Below are 22503 nucleotides of genomic sequence, written 5' to 3' on the forward strand. Positions count from 1 at the left end.
CCTTCTCTCTTTCCCCCTCATCCCGTCTTCCCCTCCTCCCGTCCTCCCTCGCCCCGCATGCTCCCGGCTTGCCGCCTGCAGGATGAGTTCCACCCGTTCATCGAGGCGCTGCTGCCTCACGTCCGCGCCTTCTCCTACACCTGGTTCAACCTGCAGGCGCGGAAGCGCAAGTACTTCAAGAAGCACGAGAAGCGGATGTCGAAGGACGAGGAGCGGGCGGTGAAGGACGAGCTGCTGGGCGAGAAGCCCGAGATCAAGCAGAAGTGGGCATCCCGGCTGCTAGCCAAACTGCGCAAAGACATCCGGCCCGAGTTCCGCGAGGACTTTGTGCTGACCATCACAGGCAAGAAGCCCCCCTGCTGCGTGCTCTCGAACCCCGACCAGAAGGGCAAGATCCGGCGGATTGACTGCCTGCGTCAGGCTGACAAGGTGTGGCGGCTGGACCTGGTCATGGTGATTTTGTTTAAGGGGATCCCCCTGGAAAGTACTGATGGGGAGCGGCTCTACAAGTCGCCTCAGTGCTCGAACCCCGGCCTGTGCGTCCAGCCACATCACATTGGAGTCACAATCAAAGAACTGGATCTTTATCTGGCTTACTTTGTCCACACTCCGGGTAGGTTGCTATCAGCCTTTTTCCCCCGTTTCATTTTACTTGCTGGCATTTGTTCTGTTTATTGTTCCTCTTATTTCCAAACGATAACACACCACAGGCCTAACTGGTACGCCCGTCCTGCCAGGGCCTGCATCACATTTGATGTGTCCTTTTCCTTTTCCCCCTCTTTCTGTTTTCCCCCACCTGCTCCATTCTTCCCCCTCTGCTCCCTGGTGGTGGTAGGGACTTTGTGCCTCTCCACCTTTTGAGGACTCATCTGGTCAGAAAGATGCTACGGGTCTTAGGGCCGGGGCCAGGATGCCCCTGGAATTATCCATGATGGTGAGAGTTTAAGATGAAAAACAACCACCGCAATCAGTCGGTTGCTCTTATTAAAATGAGTCAGAAGAAGTATTGGGGGGCAGGTGCTAGCTTTCCTGCGGCTTCACTTCAAGTCCCAGGAAAAGCTGGATTTGGCACAAGCGGGGTGGGCAGCAGTTCGGTGGAGAGAGGGGGCATGCGAAAGCTCTGGATATGAGACCGAATGAATAGAAAAGAGGAAAGAAGGCACAGTGGGCAGATCCTGGGGCCTAGATGCCCAGGCGGGAGCTGTTTGGGCTGGGATTTGGCCATCAGGGGGTATGAAAGTAATTTGATTTCATAGAGAGTGAAAACTAGCAGGAGGTTCTTTGAGCTCTTCGCCTTTACCTTGTTTCGGCTGAAGTGGCGAGGTCTCAGGCTGGCTGCCCGTAGCCCTGGAACCTCTGCCATGGGGGTGGGCAGAGAGACTTTCCCAGGGCTCAGGCACCAAGGGAGCAGTATTGCTGTGGAAGAGGTCTTAAACAAACAAACAAACAAACAAACAACAACAACCAGAAAAACTCTGTAAAATCTCCTTTTCCTTTTGCGTTCCAAATAACTCTGGTTTTCTTCTTCACTTTTCCAGTCTTACCCTGCATTTTGGGTCAGAGTGGTTTACTTCTCCTTCCTTGGTCCTTTTTTTTTTCTTTTCTTCTTTTTTTTCCCCCTTCCCCTTTCCCTTTTTATAATTTCTTTCCGCTTTTGTTTTCTTACAAATTGAAACAGAGATGGCTGGTTAATTTTTAGCCTCCACTCAGCTACGCCCAATTTACTGCCGCCTTTGAAACCTAAACGGGCGGCACTCTGTGATTAAGCAAGGCAGAAGTGTGTTTACATTATGCCTAACCAACTTGTAATGAGAGGGCTACCAAACCTTTCTCTGTGTGTGTGTGTCTGTGTATGTGTGTGTTTTCGTTTCCACCCTTCCAGTATTTTTTCCCCCTTTATTTCCCTTCTTCCTCTCTTTATGTGAATGTGAGAGAATGTGGCTTGACTTCAACTCTAGAGAAGGTTCTTTCCCGTGAGTGTGTGTCTCTGTGTCTTCCTTCCTGTTCATTCACAAAGAAGAAAAGCGACTCAGAACTGCCGTGGTCACCCCCTTGCCTTCTTGGGAAGTTGAGAGGAATGATATCACTGGATCCCGAAATAAAATTCGGGGTGGGGGTGCTTCCAGCACTGTGTCAGGAATGTAACCTCAGTGAGCACTTCGAGTTTACATGTTGGGGAACTGTAGGGAGGAGAAGGTGGTATTTGGGGTCTCTCTTCTTGCTAGTTCTCTCTTGTTCTGAGAGGTGGTTTTGGCAACTGGTTGGAGGCAGTAGATGCTGCTCTGCTACCCCCGCCAGGCCCTAGTACCTATATGGATCTTTCTAGGCCTGCACTCAACCCTGTGTGACCATCACAACCCCTCATGCAGAGGGGCAAGCCACCAGTTCTTCTTTCTCCCTTCAGCTTGACTTTTTTTCTTCTCTTTTTTCTTTTTGGAGAAGAGACTAAGAGGAAAAAAGTTATGCCCTCTTTCTCTGTCTGTACAGCACGCCAGAGTGGGGAGGGTACGTATCTGGTGGTGTTGGAGGTGGCTAGTGGCTCAGAGGAGGGTTGGAGCCTCCAGCTTGCCGGTGTGGCCGTCAGATAGCTCCTCCACAAGAGGATTCTACACCTTCTGATTTTAGAACTAGGGTCCCCAGAGCATCTAAGATGAAAATCAATACTCAGTCTTCCTCCTGAGCTGGCTTCTTTCTATCTTGCTCCCTGGGTGGATCCTTGTAGCCAAGTTGTTTCCCTGGCCTCTTTTATTTTAGACCCAATTCTTGACTGCTGCCAGTGTGGGGCTAAGGTAGGATGAGGTGTGTGTGAGGAAGGAGACTGTTTCCTGGCCAGAAATAAGGTCCCCCCAACTGTCCCAGCTCGTGAGATCATTTGCCCAGGAATGTGAGTGAATTCATAGCCCATCACATGTAGCTGAGGCCACCTCTGTCTGGGATGAGGCCAAATCTCCTATGCAAAAGTGGAGTAGAGAACTAAGGATACATTTTCTATCATTCAGTCCCTAGACTCCAGATGGTTTCAATGAAGGTGGGATTTTTCTTGCTGGAATTGCTGTAGTTTGAGCGTGCCTTCCTGAAGAGTGTTGGGGGAGTTGGTGTGGCCTGGGCCACCAGTGGGCCTCATTGCTTATTCCTCTTTGGAGTTGGGTCAGTGGTCTTGAGGTGGCACGGAGTGGACAGAGCTTCCTCCTCAAGCTGCCTCAGTTTGCTAGAAAATGTCTTCAGTGGCTGAGCCACCGAACAGCATTGATCCACAGGCACCACCTTTTCCATGCCTGCCCGATAACACTCAGCAGAGCCGCCACATGTTCCTTGCTCCCAGGATAATAAGCTGGAGGCAGGGGCCGGGGTGGCAAAGGCTCGGATAAGAGTTGCTTTGGACTCTGAAAGACATGGTTTTCTTTCCCTTAAAACTGAGCTGAAGAGTTAGATCTGGGTTGATCCAGTGGTGCCAGGTTTGATGACAGTAAAATTGATGTGAGGTCAAGTTTGGGGCATGTGGCTTTGCTCCCAGGTGTCCCATGGCCCTTGGGGCCCTTGTTATGCCCCAGATGAAGCTTCGAGAGATGGCATGTTTGAGAGGGAATAAAGGACATGTGTATGGCGTTGATAACTCCACTCCCAGAATATGGGGTCCAAAAGGCTGCCATGAGGCTGGCCATCCTGCTGGCAGGAGTCTCATCGTGTGTCTGTCTGTGTTCAGGAGGGGAGGTTGAGGCAGGGCAGGGTCAGAGGACACTACCATGGGGAGGAGGGTGTCCTTTTCTTGGTGATGTCCTTCCATCCAAAAGGAGTGTCCCAGAGCGGGTGGCTGGGGATGGGGGGTGCAGAGGAGGGCCAGGAGGCCTCTGTTTGTATGAGGAAGGATTGCTGAGCATGCCTAGAAGTGCTGCTAGACTCTCTCCAAAGCTTCTGCGGTGCTCTGAAGGTCACCAGTGCCTTTAGACCTTCCCTGCCACCTAGGGCCTTGGTCCTGGGAAAGAGAAAAAAAATCCAAACTAATTAAATGCTTGACTGAATGGAACTGTCAGCTTCTCCCCGTCAGATCCATCCAGTGGGCCTGAGGTGGGCCCACGATGTCTAGGTATTCAGGTGGTGGCTCTTTCTTTTACCTAAGCTTGTTCATGATGGAGCATTTCACATGCGCAGGGAACCCCAGTGCACCCACCACCAGTGCCAACAGTCACCAACCCACTGCCGGTCTCGATTCGTCCATCCCCTGCCTGCGCACACTGGGTTATTTAGAAGAAAAGTCAGGCATCAACGCTTTTCATCTGTAAACATTTCTGTGCACATCTCTAAAGATAAGGACTCTTTAAAAACCAAACCACAATACTACTATCACACCTGTTAAAAATTCAACAATTTTTTTAAGTATCATCAGATACCTGGTTAGTGTTCACAATTTCCTAATTATTGCCTGATTTTAGTTTATAGTTTGTTTGTCTGAATTAGGATCCAGACAAGGTCATCTATGCATTGCAGTGGGTTGATCAGTTAGTCTCTTGACTCATACTCTCTAGGTAGTCCTCTTCCTCCTTGTCTTCCTCCTCCTCTTCTTCCTTGGCGTTGGTTTCTTTTCTGGCAGTTTTTATTGTTGTTTTTGTTGAAGGAACCAGGTCATTCGTCCTGTAGGGTTTCCGTGTCTGGACTTTGCAGGCTGCTGCCCTGGGTGGTTCAGGGTGCTGCTTTGAAAGGACATCCTGCCTCCCTTCCTGCCCTCAGGTCCTTCAACTGCTGGGCTCAGCCTTACCTGTTGTCAGAAATAGGTTAGCACCTGAGGATTTGTCTAAGTGAACTTTTTCAAGTGTAAGGTCACCCTTCTCGGGTATGAGAGCTTCCTGGTTTTAGCACTCTAATTCAGGGCTTGGGGCTTTGCAGTGAGCACTGGTTTTGGGGTTTGAGGGAGGGCTCCTCATCTGCATCCTTACTTGGTGGTAAGAGAGCATAGCTCGGCCGTGTTCATCCTGCCAAGATGCAGCTGGTGCCAGCAGTGTCCCCCAAGCCTGTGCTGGACACGGACACCCAACCTGTCTAGTGGCTTTGTTGTGAGCATGTGGGAGAGGCTGCAGGAGTGCCAGCCACCCTCTCAGTGTTCACCCCTACCATGGACCCTTGTGCCTCCTCACCCATTGCCTCCTTTTTCAAGGCCTGGAAATGCCACTAGTCTGTGTCTTTGAGGCAGCGCCATCTGGTGCCAGGGCTGACAAAGACCGCAGGCCCAGGAACCCATTCGTAAAATTAGCAAAATCTATGGATTATCTTTTAACCCAACATATCTTTTAACCCTTTAGAACAGCTCAGAAAAGATGTCACTGTTGTTCAAAGGTCAGCTTTGGTCGTCGTAAAATTTTTCCATCTGTCTAGCTCAGAGGATGGTTCAGGGATTAAACCAGCCTATATGTGAAAACACTGGCACGCAGCAGGCAAGTTGTGAGGGAAGCTACAATGATTTAGTGAGCTCGAGGCCGTCTCCTTATCATCTTTACCTGTTGGTTTTGTTTCTGTCTTAAGGGACAACCCAGGTGAAAGCTGGTTTTTCTGTAACACAGCCACTTTTCACATACCAAAGGCAGCTCTTATATCTTCTTTCCATCCCTCTCCCCAGGAAGCTGTCTCCTCTCCAGCCCGAATGTCGCCAGTCCCTCAAACCTCTCTCATCTGACGTGGCTCCTAATGCCCTTGCCATTTTGGTCACTACCCCCTGGAGGCCCTGTGGGTTTGTCCTGGTCCTCAAATTGGCGTGTTCATCATTGAACACAGAAATTCCAAGCACAAGCAGATCCTAGCCAACCACGGTAGCTACGGGTAGTTTTCAGGGTCGTCCAGCTACATAATATGCAGGGTCCAGTGCAAAATGAAAATGTGGGGATCCTTGTTCAAAATTTCTAGGAATTGTAACACAACAATAGTTAACCAAGCAAGGGGCCACGACGGTTGCACACCCATGAAGCTGGCGCAGGCTGCCTTTGCTCTGGACATCCTGTGTCTGTTAATGCGACCCAAGGTGCCTGGTTCTGGGTGGTATGAGACAATGAGGGGGCTTAGTCCTGCCTCAGAGGTGCTGTGACCTCAAAGGAGAGAGCAGAAATGCCCAGACCCCATCCCCAGGCTTGGTCTTGTTCTCAGACTCCTTTGACCACCTGCTCCTATCCCTTTTGTCCATAGTGCTGCCTGCCCAACCAGTCAAGAGCCCCCACTGCCTACAGCATTCAGTGGGTGTCTTGGTAGAGTGCTCACTCTGCTGGCTGGATCAGAGGCTGTGGCACGGGGAAAAAGAATCACCCTTGTCTGAGCTCTAGCCGGCAAAGCACGGACCGTGAATGAGCCAGGGAGGACCTGGACGCCTGAGCCCATAATTATGGACATGGTGACCAGCTGTGCTCTATCACTGACCCGGAGGAAACCAGGCCACTCTGCAGCAGGAAGGCTGGGGTCCAGACACGCAAAAGGACTTCCTCAGGACTTGGTTTACTTTTTGGCACTGCCAAAGCATAGTAGAATTTCCTTTATCCATGAAATGCACACTTAATGAACTTACTGTGAGCAAGGCCCTGGCCTGGGGGCTCCTAGATCTCTAAGAAGGAAAGAATCCTGCATGTGCCCAGCAGGATTTGGATAAAGGCTTCACAATGACTTCTAGAAGGCTCCATCCTGTAGGCATAGATGTGAACCTGCAGTGATCCATGCTGGAGGGGAGGGAAGGCCTACAGGGCTTCACTGGGGGCAGCTCCAAGAGGGCCATGAATCGGGGAGTCACAGCCCTTCTTGGACACCTTCTAGTTTTTGGAGACCTGGGATGCCAGAGGAAGAGTGGTCAGAAGGGATGGTGAGGCCAGTGCTGTGTTCCTCTTTTCTGGCGTCCTCCAGCATCTAGATCGAGGGGACAGCTGAGTGTCCCCGTTTCTGCTTAGGGAAAAAAGTGGCTCCCTCCCCACCCCTTTTTCTCTTTTCCCCATCCGTCCGGCCCTCCGCCCCCTGTCTCAGGAGCTGCCACGCTTCAGTTATTTTATCCTTCAGTGTCCGATTCAGAAGTCTTTTCAAAGGCCCCAGCCGTGTCAGCGCGGTGCTCGCACAAAAGGCCTCTTTGATTTCTTGTTTGTTTTCATTTGCCAGCGGAGGGGGAGGGGGTCAGGAGAGAAAAAGCTTCTGGGTTTTAAAATTTTTATTTGGGTTGCTTCATTCTCAGAGAAGTTGGCTCCCTGGAACTCCTTTCTGAGTTGGGGGTTTGGAGGCAAGTGGCGGCCTTCTGGGGAGAGGGCCAGGGTAGAAGTGGGGGCCTGTGGGGGAGGGGGGCACTCCCAAAGCAATAGGAGGTAGTTGGTGATTCCCTCTACAAATACTTGGGGCAATTATTAGGTGCTAGGCCCAAGGGTGGGAAAGATTGGGTTGGAAGCCCTGCTTTTTGAGTAGAGAAAGGTCTGAGGTGTCTGACACAAATGACATTCCCATTTGTCATGTCTCTCAAGGAGGGTTTGAGTGGTTGTGAACCTTGGCTTTGCTGTTTTCCCTCTTTTGTCCCAGATTCTGCCTTTGGGGGAGTCCTTCTAGCACACACACTTTCCAGAGATTCTTAGTGCCTCAGATGGTTGGGGCTTCCTATTCTGTGTCAGAGAATGAGGCAGAGGGCACAAAAGGTGTATCCGAGGTGTCTTCCTGGGAGTGGTACTAGAGGGCCTGGGCCTGCCATTTGCGTAGGACTTTGAGAGCAGGTCAGTACTGCCGAGCTCTGGCGAATAGGGAGTTGGGGCCGAAAGGAGATGGAGGGCCACCCTCGCACAAGCTCTGCAATGAGAGACACCCAGACCAGTGTGCCTATTGGGGTGCATACCTTAAGCACATATTGGTGTGCCCTGACATACCTGCAAGAAGGGGCACAGCCCGTGGGTTTGCATGCCCGAGCGCAGGCCTGATAGTCAGGGCTTGGGAAGACAGCACTGGAGACTGAGGCTCGGGCAGGTGGTCACGGGCATCAGCAACAGGGAAGTGTGCCCACTGGGTGAGGGGGGGCTCCGCAGGGCCTGGTTGGCAGACGGGAGGAGGAGGCTGGGGGGCTGAGAGATAGATAAATATAGCTGATGGCATTTCTGATGATAGGTTTTTCTTGGCACTGAGGGCACCATGGAAAACAGCACGACAAACGCCTGGCCCTGCAGGCCGCCGTCGCCATTTTAAGTGTGTTTGAGCTGAAGGGTTGTTGGTGTTAGAATAGGGTCTCAGAAGGCAGAAGGGCTGGGGTAGGGAGATTTCACTGGACTGGGCCTTATCCCCTGGGTGCCTGGTTCCTTCCTTTGTCTGTATGGATATCTCATACCTGATTTTATGGTCCTCTGGGGATTTTAAAAAATATTTTTGGGTTGCCCTTTGTGGTCCTGCCTCTCAAGTGACTTGTCCCACTGCCAGCTGCTGTGGCCTATCAGTAGGGGTTATTCTTGCTCTTCTCCCACTTTTGATATCTTAGTGATGACATGGCACGCCACTGCCACCCCAGGGACAGGGCATTCATTTGGTGTTATTTCGGGGACACCCAACAACTCAAGGGGTACCTGCTTGTCCAAGCTGCCAACAAATTCTTGTCCCCTTTGACTGAGGAAGGGGCGTGCCCTTCATCTCTGTTCCCTGCTTTAATTCTATTTTTCCACTGAAAGTCCAGTATGGTCTTAGCACTGTGCTTAGTCCTTTCTGCGTATTAATACCCCGAATTTTCACCCTGATTCTGGTTTTAAACCTGTGTTCCTGGCTGGGTGTGTGTGCACTCAGGTGACACGTGTAGGGGTCTCTACATGTAGTGAGGAATAAGCAAACCAGACCTGGGGACCAGGGAGGCCTCCTGGAAGATGACCTGCTTGATCCACACCTTGAAAGACAGGGAGGAATCAGTTTGTTTTCATTAGCAGACTGAGCCTTTTTGGTGTCTAGAGCTGATTTCCTCCTCACAGTGTTTGAGTGAGACAGACAGGGCACGTATCATTATAACCACCGGACAGAGGAGGAACCCACAGTATGGAGATATCAAGGGACTCAGGTCACACTATGAGCTTCCTGCAGAAGGGACTAGACCCCAGGTTCCAGGTCACTGAGCACCTCGGCCTCTCTCTCAGGACCTTGTCGCTCCTTGAACTTGACTGGGATTACTGGCCTTGGCGGAGTCTTAGAGGAGCAAGGCTCATGGGCACCCTTTGGGGCCAGTTTCATCGCTGTGGTCTCTGTTGCTCTCTAGGAGGGGCTGGAGCCCAGCTTGTGGCTCAGCTCAAGGGCTCCCCCAGCTGCTGAGCAGATGGGCTGAAAACCAAGAGAGGGCACCTGGCCCTATCCTGACACTGGCCTCCCTCCCCCACCGGCAGGCCACAGCTCCCTGCTTCTAACCTCAAGAGGCAGCTTGAGTCTAGCATAGCCAGAGGCCGGGTCAGCTGACACCCCCACCCTGCTAAGGCCAGCTTGGCTTCTTATCACACCTCTCTTGAGCGTGGAGGAGGGGTCCCACTTGACCTTCACAGGTAGAGTGGGCAGGAAGTCCAGATGCGGGGCCAGGCAGGCTCTGCTGGATTTTAGGATCTCTCATCCTTGCTCTGTCACGCCCTTTTCCTGGGAGTCCGCTTGGAATCACAGTTTGAAATAAAAATGAATGTAATTATCCTAATTAACCAGATGATCGCTGGAAGTTTTGCAATAATCTGCTATTCACTGCCTCATGTGCTCCTTCACGTAGACTCTCATCTTCACCCTTTTCTTAAAGTTGGAAAACTCTGGGGCTCTGTTTATAAAAACTCTCCCAACATGCTGAGGGCTGTGTAAAGGGAGAGGGTGGCTCACGGCTCTAGATTTTCCCTTGCTTCCATGGCTAATAAGACAGGAGCTTACCTCTTATCATTGATATCAGCTCCCCTGGAGCAGGGTTTCCCAGCCACGGCTGAAGACATTCGCACCGGATCGTTCTGTGTTGTGGGGGACTGTCCTGGGCATTGTAGGGTGTTCAGCAGAATCTCTGGCCTTGACCCACTAGAAGCCAGTTGCATAGGCTAGGTATGACAACCAAAACTGTCTCCAGACAGTTCTAAGTGTACCCTGGGGACAGAGTCACCCCTACCCAAGAACCTCTAGCCTAGAAGAAACAGAGGGATTCAGACAGAAAACCACCTGTGTTCACCTCTTGCCTCTGCTCTGGTTCAGGGCCTCACTTACCTATTCTCACCTGGCAACTGAACCTCTGATTCCCAGCTGTGCCCTGTGTGTCCTGTGCTGGTTTTCCCTTTCTGGACAGCGGGACCCTGGGCTGAAGCAGTCTGGGGGCTCGGGAACCAGCCCGTGTTTCTTTCCCACCCCTGTGGGAATCATAAGCCTGCCTCCGCATCCTCTACTAAGCATTCCTCCTTGATTTCTTGCATCATGCGTGGTCTCTGTGTGCTGGGACAGGGAATGCACTGCTGGGCTGACCCAGGCCTGTGCAGCAAGCTGGCGACACTGTCAGGCCCATACCAGCCCTCAAAGAGCAACAGCCGTTTGTCCTCGCTGCTTGGGTTGCAGAGACTAGAACTGGCATCTGGGTCTTAGCACTACTCTTTTTAAATCATGTATTTGACTTTTTTTTTTTATTAGTAGTAGTAAAACACACTCTTTGTAAAAATTCAAACAATGGAGAGTGTAAGAGATAGGCTCCCCAAACCACCATCCATGCCCAAGAGAAACTCACTTCACAGATCCGTGTCAGTTCTAATTTTTTTCATCAATTTGTATATTAAGTAACTTTTAAATATAGAGATTTCTATTTTTAGAGCAGACGGTATGTTTGGGCTAACTGCATTGGCTCTGTCGAGTGCCACTGCTGTCTTAACTCTTCCCGCCCCCTGCCCTTTGTACCCTCATCCCCGTCATCCCAGGTGCAGAGCCAGTATCTCTGTCCTCTTTTCCCCTGGGTGACAGTTTTGGTCACCCTTCTTGGGAGAAGGGTGACCAGAGGAGCATTGTTGGTGTCTGAGTGGCCAGGATCCCACTCTGGGAGATTTCTGCTGGTGGTGTAACCCTGACCATGGACGTGCCGGGCTGAGCCTCAGCTTTACCTGAGCCTGCACGAGCGGGCTGAGGCGGGAGGAAGGGACCCCTGAGGAGTGGCCTGCTTGCCTGCTCTGGAGCTGCCTTCCCAAATCTTCCTGGAGGGCAAGGGTACTCCTCTGTGGGGAGCAGACCCTCTGCCAACTGGCCTGGCATCTGGGAGGCTTCCTTTCTTAAGATGGGGGTGGTGAACTGTCAGTCAACCTTCCAGGATTGATTCCATCATAATTCTTTGTTTTGGGCTTAAAGCTACGGCAGAGAGAGAAGAGTGTCCTCTGCAGGCCAGGGGTGGGGCTGGGGAAATGAGAAACCAGACCAGACAGGTAGAAGGAATCCAGCCAGGGCTTTGTGGCTGGGTCTGCCGGTCTCCAGACAGCTGGGAGTAGGGTGACACCTGGTGACTCTTCTGGACTGGGCGGAGCTGCTAGGAGAGATCAGGAGCTCCCCGGAGGCGACCTGCAGGAGGCCCAGCAAGTGCAGCCCTTGGGGAGTGTACCCTTATTATGCCTGCAGATTATATCCCCATTAGCGCATAATTATTATATAATGGGCGTTATTGCGTAATGGCAGTTATATAACAGGTGGCCCAGAATACAGATGGGGAGTGTAATAAGTGTATATCCTCTGGTTATAAATAGCCACCAGCCCTACACTGAATATGTGGTCACACCAGAGCCACCTTATAAATACTCGTGCTGGGCTATAAATTTCTGAGCGGTGACGTCAGCGAGCATAGTACCTAGTTAGGGGGTGGTAGGAGGGACCCGCAGTCCCACCCGGCAACATGACGTCATTGTTTCCTTAGTAACAGGAACACTCCCGGGGGACCAAGTGAAGAGAGGCCCTTAAAGGGAGGAGGCAAGTGGATAGGAAGCTTTGGTGTGGGGGGTGCTAAGCCTGGGGCTGGCCTGGGTGGAGTCCCTGGGTGGAGTCCTCAATGGGTGAGACAGGCCATCTGCCCTTAGGTGACCTAGCCAGCAGGAGGGCAGTAGACTCATTTCTTTTCATCTGCTTTTTAGAGGGTCCCAGGTCCTCTTACCCACGTGTAGCAGGTTGTACCAGCCTTGGCCTTGTGTCAGGGAGAAGCGGGAGCCACCCCGTCCTTCTCTCTCCCAGGTGACCTCTCCACAGCCGTGGGGCCGGCCTCTCGCTGGAGGGGAGCTGAAGGTTGGCAGACCCAAGTTCTGTGCCCTGGTTGTGTCCTCCCCAGGGCGTGGCCACTTCCCCTACCAGAGTAAGTTTTAGGCCAATTTCAGCCTTAGTAATATAAGAAATATGTGAGCAATTTGGCGCGGGTCATTTTACAGAGCCTCGTGGAAGTCATGGTGCTGGGAGATGGCGCTGGGGGAAGAAAGGAGACAGGGATGATATTCCAGCCCCAGAAGAAACTACGAGGTGGGATGTGATCTAGCTAGGCGTATAAGAGGTAGCTTCATATAGGGTGTGAAGAGCTAGTCTCCATACCCCTGAGCACAGAGGAGGAGATTCGCTTTTTGGCAGGTGAGGGGATTGAAGTTGGTTCGGAGGCAGGGTGGGTGGCCAACCTGTCCCAGTTTGCTCAGGAGTTTCCTGGTTTTGGCACTGAAAGTCCCTCATCCCGGGAAACCCCTTAGTCTCCAGCAAACTGGTATTATTGGTCACCCTAGAACGGTGGTTTTCAACCAGGGGTGATTTTGTCCCCCAGGGAACATTTGGCAATGTCTATAGATACTTTTGGTTGTCACAGTGCGGGCAGGGTGCTTTTGGCACCTAGTGGGAAGAGTCTAGTGCACATGACAGTCCCCCAAGAACAAAGAATCATCTGGCTCCAAACGTCACAAGTGCGGAGGTGGAGAAAACCAGCCTCAGAGGGAGGATAAGCAGACCGCGCTGTGTGTGGTTTCTCCTCAGGACGCCCCTCGCCTCCGTTGGCGGAGTGGGCCGCCCAGCCGCCTCTCTGAATTTCTTGCAGCTCTGTTTTCTGTGCATTGTGTTGTGTGTGGGGTTCTGGGACTGGGAGACCTCTTCTAGGGAGTCATGTGGCTTCTGAGAGGGGCTTTCCCCGCTCAAAGCAGAGAGACCCTTTGTAGGTGGGACAGAGCTGAGATCAAACCCTGCCAGGCAGCATGGGGTTCCTTCGCCTGTTATTAAAATAAAATGGAAAAATCATCAAACAGCTATCTCTTATTGCCTTTCAAAGAGTTTCCAAAAGGCAGAACCTGCCTGCTTCCCCTGCCTTCAAGCCAACTTTTCCCACGTAGACCTGGACAGGCCACTGCAGCCGCTGGGGCTTCCTGAGTTTACCAGTCTCAGGGTGAGAACTCATTTCCGTAAAAGCCAGTTTCGCAGACCCAGCGAGCAGAGCTGGACTCTACCAACCAAAGAGCTTCCCAAACGAAGCAGATGAGGTGGGAGCCAAATCCTATTCCGGCACGTGGAGTTTATAGAAATCTGTGTTCTAAGCACTCTCATGTCATTTATAGAAGTTTCCATTTTGCTCGGCATACGTGAAATGCAATCATGAGAGCATCACAACACTTTCTCTTTCACCTGTGTTTAGTGTCTGTTTAGTTTACTACCTGGCTGCAGGTGACTTGGCGCCCTCTGGCCTTGACCACATGCATAATCCAGCCAACTGGGTCATTGTTTCTGCTGGCTTCAGACAGCCCACAGATGAAGGCCAGGAGGGTGGTAGTGCAGTGGTCTGGTCTGCACCAGGGATTTGGCCAGAGTGAGGGGATCAGCTGGGCCATGGGCTACCCCTTGTGTATGTTGAGCCCAACTTTTGAGTTTGGACTTGAGGTTGAGGCCGCTAATGAGCATGGATGGGGAGGAGGAAGGGCCCAAGGGTCTGCATGCAAGGCCCTGCCTGCTGTGCCAAAGGGGACTCTGTGGGGATCAGAGCTGGCTCTGAACACAAAGGCTGTTGCTCCATGGAGCAATAATCCTCAGGATATTGCCAGCCTGAAAGATATGGCCAAGAGAGAGGCCCCTGCCCCCAGGATGACAGGCCAGATTTCTCTCACTTATTTATGGTATCGTGGTTTACAAAGCGGGCCCAGCACACAGATCTCTGGGCATAGTTTCAAATATATGCATTTCTTTTAAATTAAAACAACACACACACACACACACACACACACACACACACACACACAGACACACACACACACACACACACACTCTCTCTCAAGTGCGTGCGGTCTGCTCAAGCCCTGCTGCTGCCCAGGAGTGTTCCTGGCCACGTGGGACGGTAACCGAGGATGATGGTACCGAAGCCACCATCTAATATTAGATTTTGTAACTCAGAGATTCATTAATATAATTACTCAAATGCCAGCCTGGCTTGGCAAGGCCTCTCGAATTGTGTTCCTCTTCAACAAAGTGCTCTGGCTGCAGGGATGCCCCTGGTGAGCCTGAGTCTTTCCTCGCCTGCGGACAGTGGGTAGCAGGCACGCGTTGGCTTCCTGGGTGCACCTTCCGTGGGAGAGGCTGGGCGTTCCCATGGTGGCAAGTCTTGCCGTTATGTGTCTTGTCACAAGACAGGCATCTCTGGAGAGTCTGCTGTAGAAGGGAGCAGTCTGCTGGGCAAGGCCTCGTTTCTACGAAAGTTGGACCTCGACTCGGCTGGGGACAGGGTTATTTTGTCCCACCTTGACACTTTGCATGGAATTTTGTAGGTTTCTCTCACTAGGCTGGAATCTTGGAGCTGGGACTATGTTTTGTATGGCTTTGCATCTGTCTCTCGCCCAGCACATAGTTTTATAGGCTCCGTAAAGCCATTTTGAATATTGAATTACCTTCAGATGGGAAGCAGCCGATGGCCCGTCCTTGAGACAATGCAGAGGCCTGTGACAGTGTAGAATCAGAAAGGGGGCTGGTGACGGAGGGGAGCACAGGCAGGGAGAGTGGGGGTATGCACTATGGGTAGGCATCTGGGGTGGGGGAGAGTCTTGACAGATGAGGGGCAATGGAAGCTTCCAGAACTCTGTAAGAAGTGTGGCAGGAAGGTGAGAAGCTGTGGGTTAATAGGTTAAAAGGGACTTGGTGTCTCGAAATATTTTTTTTTCCCTTTATGTGAAGGGGGTGTCAGGAAAATAGGGAAGGAGAAGCGCTCCTTTACCCCCGGTGGCTCAGTGAGGGCACAGGCCCTGGCTCAGCCTGCCCCAGTCTTGCCCATGCCTTTCCTCTGTCTCCCTGTCTATCCCTGTGAGACAGTCATCCTTGAGGGGGAGTCCCCACTTCTGGACACCAAGCACACAGTCCCCAGCGGCCACGTCCTCTCCAGACTCGGCCTTCGAGGTGCCTGAACTCACCCGTGACAGGGTCTCTTCCCGTGCCAGGTCCTCTCTGCCACTCTAGCCTGGTGATGCCCCATGGCATGGGCTGGCAAAGATCAGCCCTGGGCCCGACGGGACTGCTTGCCTTTTGCTCTGAGGCCCCTTCTCTCCTCCCTCTCTCTCCCCAGAAGCCCTGGCCTTCAGGGGCCTTGTGCGGATGGACCCGCGGCTGCTCTTCCTGCCCTCTCCCTCCTGGGTACCCCTCTTGCCTGGGCCTCCTGGGTCAGAGATGACTGCCATCCCCCAGCTGGTACATGTGCTCCTGGCTCTGGTGGCTGGATTTGGTTATTAACAATGAATTATTAAAGGAATGTGAATAGGGAGGGCGGTTTGTTTCTTACACGCCTGCGTGCATACACAGCCGCTTCTCCAAGCGGATCCCAAAGTTGATTCTGCTGGCCCTGCTGCTCCTTTGCTTCCCTTAAACCTCAGAACTGTTTCCAGTAGTTTTCGGGTGAATTCTGAGCTCTCTTCTATCCACTCTCCAGCCAGCCACCTCCTCCCCTTTCACCTTGTCCTAAACCTCTTTGTTAGGCCCCATGTGCCTGTCCTTACTTTCTCTGAGACCTGATTTCCCCTCCAAAGTCCCCCGTGTTTAGCGGCAGGGCAGGCAGAGGCCCACCAGCCACCCAGTCTTGGTAGTGTGGCATGCTGCAGTATGACAGTAATGTGAGGGTATCGTCCTCCTTGCTGCCGTGTTTGGGCTGGAGTCCACTTCGTCATGAAAGTTCAGGAGGCTGAGCCTGCCTCACTCGAGCTTGGCTGGAATCGCAGGGGTGCGGTTTTGCAATCGCCTTATTATGTTGTTCTATGACTTGGGGAGAGCGCCCAGTACATGCAGTCTCTCATCTGTCCGCTGTTTTAAAAAGGTATTTTTCTGATTATAAGGATAGTGCATATTCATTGTAAAAATACCAAATGATCATAAAATCTAGTGAGGAAAATAAAAATTATTAAAATTCTGCCACTTAAATAACCTTTTTATTTATTTAAGTTTATTTTTTAACCAACTTAAATAACCACTATTAACCTTTTATTGCATTTTCTATACCTATTCATGCACATATTTTATTTTTAAAAAATTAGAGTTTATGATATAGACACTGGGATGCTGCTTTTAAAATTTAACAACACTGTATAAATTTTGCTATTTTTCATGTCACTGTTTTTCAAAAACTAATTTTTAGTGGCTTAGCATCTTTTCTTATTAGCTGCATTGCCCCTAATTCTTGACATTTTTAATGACTTCTATCCCTATTCCTTTTGGAAATAAGAAATTACCTTTTATTATGAATACGATAAGTGCTTATTAAAAAATAAAAAACATGCTTTTATGGCCTGGCATGTTGGCTCACACCTGTAAAGCCAGCACTTTGGGAGGCCGCGGTGAGAGGATTGCTTGAGACCAGGAGTTCAAGACCAGCATGGGTAACACAGCAAGACGCCATCTCTACAAAAAATAAAAAATTAGCCAGGCGTGGTGGCTCACGCCTGTAGTCCCAGCTACTCAGGAGACTGAGGTGGAGGATCGCTTGAGCCCAGGAGTTGGAGGCTGCAGTGAGCTACGATCACGCCATTGCACTCTGGCCCGGGCAACAAAGTGAGACCTTGTTTCTAAAAAAATAAATTAAATACATAAAATGAAAACATGCTTTTAAATGGCTACATGAGATTGCATCATGCCAAAGTCGATGTAAAACCCCTGCCCCCATTGAGGCCTTCAAGTTCATTGCATTCATCCCCATTATAAATCCTGCTGGGATGGACATCCTGATGCACCAAGCTTTGTAGCTCTGTTTATTAACTTCTAACAGTTGAATTTTCTAGGCAAAAGATATGGACTGTTTTGAAGGCTCTTCATATATGTTGTTAAATTGCTGTCTGGAAACTCGATGCCCACAGACATCATGAAAGGGTCCGTCTGACTGCATCCCCCGTGTACCCCATTCATGCTCCCTGGAGCCCCAGCAGGATGCTGCGGTCATTAAGACATATTGTGCACATATCAACGTAGGTGTATGTCAGGACGAACTTCTAGGAGCCAACCCTCTGATCCCTGTCATAGGTGTGCACCGCGTTCCTTTATTTATTCTCGTCAGCTCACACGTCCCCTGATGGACAACACATGCTATCGCCCACTGTAAGAGCTAATCATGGACATCAGCCCACACTCTCACACCCTTCAACCCGTGTTTTTATGAGTCTGAGGTGCCCCCTCCCAGGCCTCTGCAGCCGATTCCTGTTAGCACTCCTAGGACAGGGACCCTTTCGGGGGTGGGAGGGAGGCTCCCTCAGCATGGCAGTTCCCTGCCAGTTCCTGGCCCAGGGACTGCAGAAATGGCTCTTGAAGCTGCCTGGCGGTGAGCAGGTGCCGGCTGTGGTGTCTTAATGGCTGCAGCCCCCTAGCCTCACTACCGAGGTGCAAGCCCATGCTGGCCGCCAGCACGTGCCCTGAGAGCTCCTGAGGAAGCAGCTGCTACCGACACTTGAGGCCAGCCCCACAGTCTGCCACCAGGCCTCTGGGGCTGCCAGCATGGCACATGTCCTCCCAGGACTGGAGGGGAGCCTAGGGGAGGATGAGCCCTCACTCTGGGCTGCGGACTTTGGCTTCACACACAGACACCCCTACTCCCCCACCCAAGACACTGTCTGCCAGGGCCACGCAGGCAGGGACACATACTCTTTGTGCCCTGCCCCAAGTCCCTGTGTGTGAGTGACCATGCTCTCATTGGGCTTCACTGCTGCAGCACTCATATCTGTGTGTGAACACACATGTTTATTCACCTCTAAAACCAGGCCTAATATCACTTTCTACACCCTGCTCAGCCCATGGGAGCTGAAGGGTCTTGGGCCTCTGGTGCCACTTGTCCCTCACCCCTTGTTTGTGATGTTCCATCTTGCCCAGAAGCTGACTGACTTCAGGCCCTAGGAGATGGAGCTGCCCCAAGACCCCTGGGGCCTGGCAGGAAGCCTGTGAGGTGCAGCAGTGGAGGAGAATAGGCATATAGGACAGGGAAAGGCGACAGGACCCTCTCTGCCCTTCTCTTCCTGCAGGATGTCCTGTGCCTAGAGGGCCTATGGCCACGCAGTCTTGGGTGGGACGCGTGCATTCATGAGGCTTGCTCTGTTCTCTCCTCTGCAGGTGTTCAGCATGTGTTAACCTGTGGGTGTCTGCGTGGGTGTCCGAGTGTCAGGAGGTGGGTGTCTGTGTACACGTGTGGGTTGGGGCATGTGTGTGTAAATGTCAGCTGGAATCACACCCCAAGAATATGAGAGGAAACTTCTCAGTCATGCTCCTGTGAGGACTCAGAAGTCCAGGGAGAGTGTAGTTCATTGTCCCCGTCACCCAGTAAGTAGGGGCACAGCTGGGCCCGAATCCAGCCTGGCTCCCATGGCCACAAGCTTCCGAGTCAGAGGGTGTGTGCACTTGCTGAGAAGTGTCAGGCCCTTCCCTCCTGCCTAGCAGCTGAGCAGTTTCTTTCTGGGGCTCTTTGTGAACCTGCCTCGCTATTAATCTACCTGTTAGTAAAAGAGATTACAATTGCCGTAATTACAGGGCGCTGTGTCTCCAGTCAGGAGCGGGGCTGAGTGAGAGGCTAGGGGTGGGTGCAGCCCAGCCCCACAGGAAGCTGCTATTAAAAGCCCCGTGTTTGGATATGGCGCAGGGATAACAGCTCTTGCCGGGGAGGTGAGGAGACCTGGAACAAGCAAAGCCATAGGTCCGGCCCGTGGGGGTCAGCCAGGGTCCCGCTGTAGGCTGTGGAATGACACATGGTGTCTGCAGGACTGAGGACAGTGAGATCAATGGTGACCCCTGGGCTGCTGTGAGCAGCACAGGGCCCAGCACCCTGACCTTTTGCTAAAGGTTTCCTCCACCTCTGGACAGGCCTGCACAGGCACAGGGTGGAGGAGACCTGGTGGCTCTTGTCAGGGTGGGACAGGGGCTTGCTTCTAAGAGGGTTCCACAGCTGCCATTGCCATGGATTTGAGTGGACAAACGGAAGTAACCTGGTCTGTGCTCAGTGTAGGCCCTAGAGTTGTGTGATGTACATGCTCCTGGGAGAAGAGGATGTGGGGTTAGCACAGGGGTTCTCTGTGGGGGTGGTTCTGCCCCCAGGGGACATTTGGCAGTGTCTGGAAACATCTCTGTTTGTCACTACTGGGGGTGGGGGTGCTACTGGCATCTAGTGGATGGAGGCCGAGGATGCTGCTAACATCCTGCACTGCACAGGACGAGTCCCCACAAAAGCTAATATCTAACCCCAATGTCAGGGGTGTCGAGCTTGGGAAGCCCCAACTGTAGCAGGGGAAAGGAATGACGGGAGGGCAAGTCAGGCCATTGGAGGGCCCGAGGACTCTCTGGTGCTGAATCTGGAGACCTTAGCTTAGGATGCTCGGCATTCTGTCGCCAGGGAGGCAGGAGAGAGGGGCAGTACCCCAGGTTGACAACCTCACCATGTGGACCCTATGGTGAGCATCAGGGAACTGAAGGCTGAGGACACTCCCATCCAATCGCCCTCCCATTTCTGGCAGCCTCCTCTTTCCTCTGGTGGCAAGAGCTGGACCTGCTATTGGGAAACTTGTGCCCCTCCATGTCCCCATTGCCCACTGAGGCACCTGGGAGTGAGAGGCTTGGACCCAATCCCTCAGCTTGAGTCTATAGACCCTCTGGGTGGGAGGACTCAGGAGGAGGGTGTGCAGGAGTGGAAAGGGCTGGCGCCCTCCAGCTCCTGTATTGCAGAGACACTGGCCACACCCTGGCTTCTCCCTAATGTCTGGCCTGGCTTCTGCTCTGAGAAAAGAGCAGGGTGGGCCAAGGCCTGGCCAGTAAACCTGTTGACCAAAGGACGGCTGGCACTCCTGTCCCCTTTCCTGCTTTTGTTTCCAACTTTGACTGCCCCCCACCCCCTGCACCCCTGGGAGAAAGGACAAGATGGTGGGTTGGGAGGGCACAGTGGAGAGTGGCCTGTGGGGCTGGGTGAGGTGAGTTCAGCGCATGGCCCTGTGTTTTAGGGTTTGTGTGCTGCTTGCTTGCTGTGTGCACGGTGGTTTCTGAACCTTCCCAGCCCTCAGGCCACTGTGTCTGGTGTTTTCTGCAGACAAAGCTCAGAGATTTTCAGCTGTTGTGAATTCCGAGTCCCTAATAGTGGAGTTGCTTTGCCTTTTCCCCCCCTTTTTTTTTTGCCTTGACAGCTCCAACCTTATAATTTTACCTTCTCTTTCCTTGCATGAGCTCCTTTTCTTCCCTTTTCCCTTCCTGGGGCTTTTGCTGCTCATCACTGGGGACCCCATTTAGGAGGGATCGCTCCTGACAAGAGGGGAGGGGCTTCCTGTCAAACATTGGGAGTTGATGTTTTGTTTGGTAAAACGTCTGTAAATAGGCTGCGAGGCAGTGATTCTACACGGCTCCCCATGCACGCCAGCATCTTTTTGTGTCTATGCACGTCTCCAAGCGTGTGAATGTCAGGAGCAGAGAGAAAGGGAAGGGGAGAAGGAGAAGGAAAGAGAGAGAAGAGGGATGGTTTCTGGGGGCATTGGGGTGGGTTTCTTCCTTCCTTCTTGGCCTAAATCACAGACCCTGATCAGGAGAGGGCCCGAGGCTCAGACTCTTGAAGGGTCAAAAAGAACATTGGAAGTCAAGCCATTGCCCTCCGAGGTGGCTCTGGGCTGGCTGTTCATGGAGGGTTGGAATGGGAGAGTAGGACTGTCCTGCCTGCTAGTGCTGACAGATCTGGAACCTGACCTTGAAGTCCAGGCATCTAGGACTCTTACAGCCCTGAGGGTGGGTCATGGTGGAGACTGTTCTCCCTGCCCAGCATCAGCTGGTGAGCTGAGATTCTCAGGATCAATATCAGTCTTCCAGGATAAATGGTGGGCCCACTGCTCCCTGGAGACAGGCTCCTCTGCAAGGCCAGTTCCTGTTCCTTTTTTTAAATTCTTGTTACCTTAGATGGGCCCTTTTCGTAAGTTTCAGGTGGCTCACCTATCCCAGGATTTGATTTATAGCAAACTCACTAAAAACTCTGGTCTATTTGATTTTATAAACTTGCTCACATCCATTTTTTCCTGCCATCAGCTTTCCAGACCACGGAATGCTCTGCCTTTGAGCTGCTCCTCAGCTGACATCCTCCCTGAATCCATTTTGAGTTGCTCTTCCCTGGACCCGTTAGAAAATGTCGGCTCCAACTGCACCATGCTCGCGAACAAAGGTGCAGAACGATTTTGGCTGCTGCGTCCAGGAAATAAATTCCTCTCCGGTGCCAGAAACCATTGAGTGGTGCCATGTGTTGAGCTCCGGGGCCCAGAACTGTGGGCAGGGTTATTGCTCGGGGCAAGGAGGGTGGAAGCCTGGGATAAGGAGGCCGTGGGGAGGAGAAACTTGCTTCCTGGACGTCCCCATGTGCCTCAGGTCAAAAGCCTGAGGACTTGCCGTGTCCCCTGCTTTCTCATGCCTGGCTTTCCATCTGCAACTGCTTGTGGTATGTATGGCTGGTCCGTGGACTCAGGAAAGACAGGCTTCTCTCTTTGTCCCATGGTGGTGGTGCCCTGGCCCCTTTAATTCCATGCTCCCTTCCCGGGTGTTCTTGTTTGGCCTGTCCAGTGAAGGTAAAGGTTGGTTTTCCTGGGGTCTGCCTGTGCTCTACTTCCCATTTCATGCTCGCACCTGTAATCAGCAATGCCACTTGTCAGCATCACTGAGGCCCATCTCATTTAAGCCCATGACAGTCGGATGAACTAGGCACTATTATAATCCTGGTCTTATGCCTAGAAGTCCGACAGATGGAAGAACCTTGCTCAAGACCACCTACTAACAAGCAGCAGCCCTGGGGCCTGTCCCCATCATGCACATCTGCCCCTCACTGTTGATCACCCTGCCTCATCCCAGGGTCTGATTTCTCCTCGTGAGTTCCAAACTCTTCTTTCCATTTTGTTGATACCCCACCCCTGGGTCCACAAGGGACCTCCTCACATTCCTGACTTCCCCATGCTCTGTCTCAGATGGGGGCCTTACCACCTGGCTGAGCCCTCACAGCCAGACTCATCACAGGCCCTTGGGTGGCCCCAGAGCCTCCCTGCCTCTTCACTTCCACTGTCATTTTCTGAATTCAGTGTCTTCTCCTCTCTTCTGGATTTA

General features: G+C 52.1%; 1 protein-coding gene across 5 annotated transcripts in view; it reads left to right on the forward strand.

Moving 5' to 3' along the window:
* NFIX (nuclear factor I X) overlaps window positions 1–22503 on the forward strand; it is a 98609-nt gene that overhangs the window by 29283 nt on the left and 46823 nt on the right. For 3 of the 5 annotated variants that reach the window (XM_045550423.1, XM_045550442.1, XM_045550432.1), the window contains exon 2: window positions 82–613. In XM_045550423.1, coding sequence (XP_045406379.1) covers window positions 82–613 — 532 coding nt within the window. Of the gene's footprint in view, window positions 1–81; window positions 614–18510; window positions 18566–21444; window positions 21614–22503 lie in introns of those variants that run through there. The other 2 variants (XM_045550450.1, XM_045550458.1) reach the window with 2 other exon arrangements.

Source organism: Lemur catta, chromosome 1 (genome assembly GCF_020740605.2).
Source record: "Lemur catta isolate mLemCat1 chromosome 1, mLemCat1.pri, whole genome shotgun sequence".
Classification (NCBI taxonomy): domain Eukaryota; kingdom Metazoa; phylum Chordata; class Mammalia; order Primates; family Lemuridae; genus Lemur; species Lemur catta.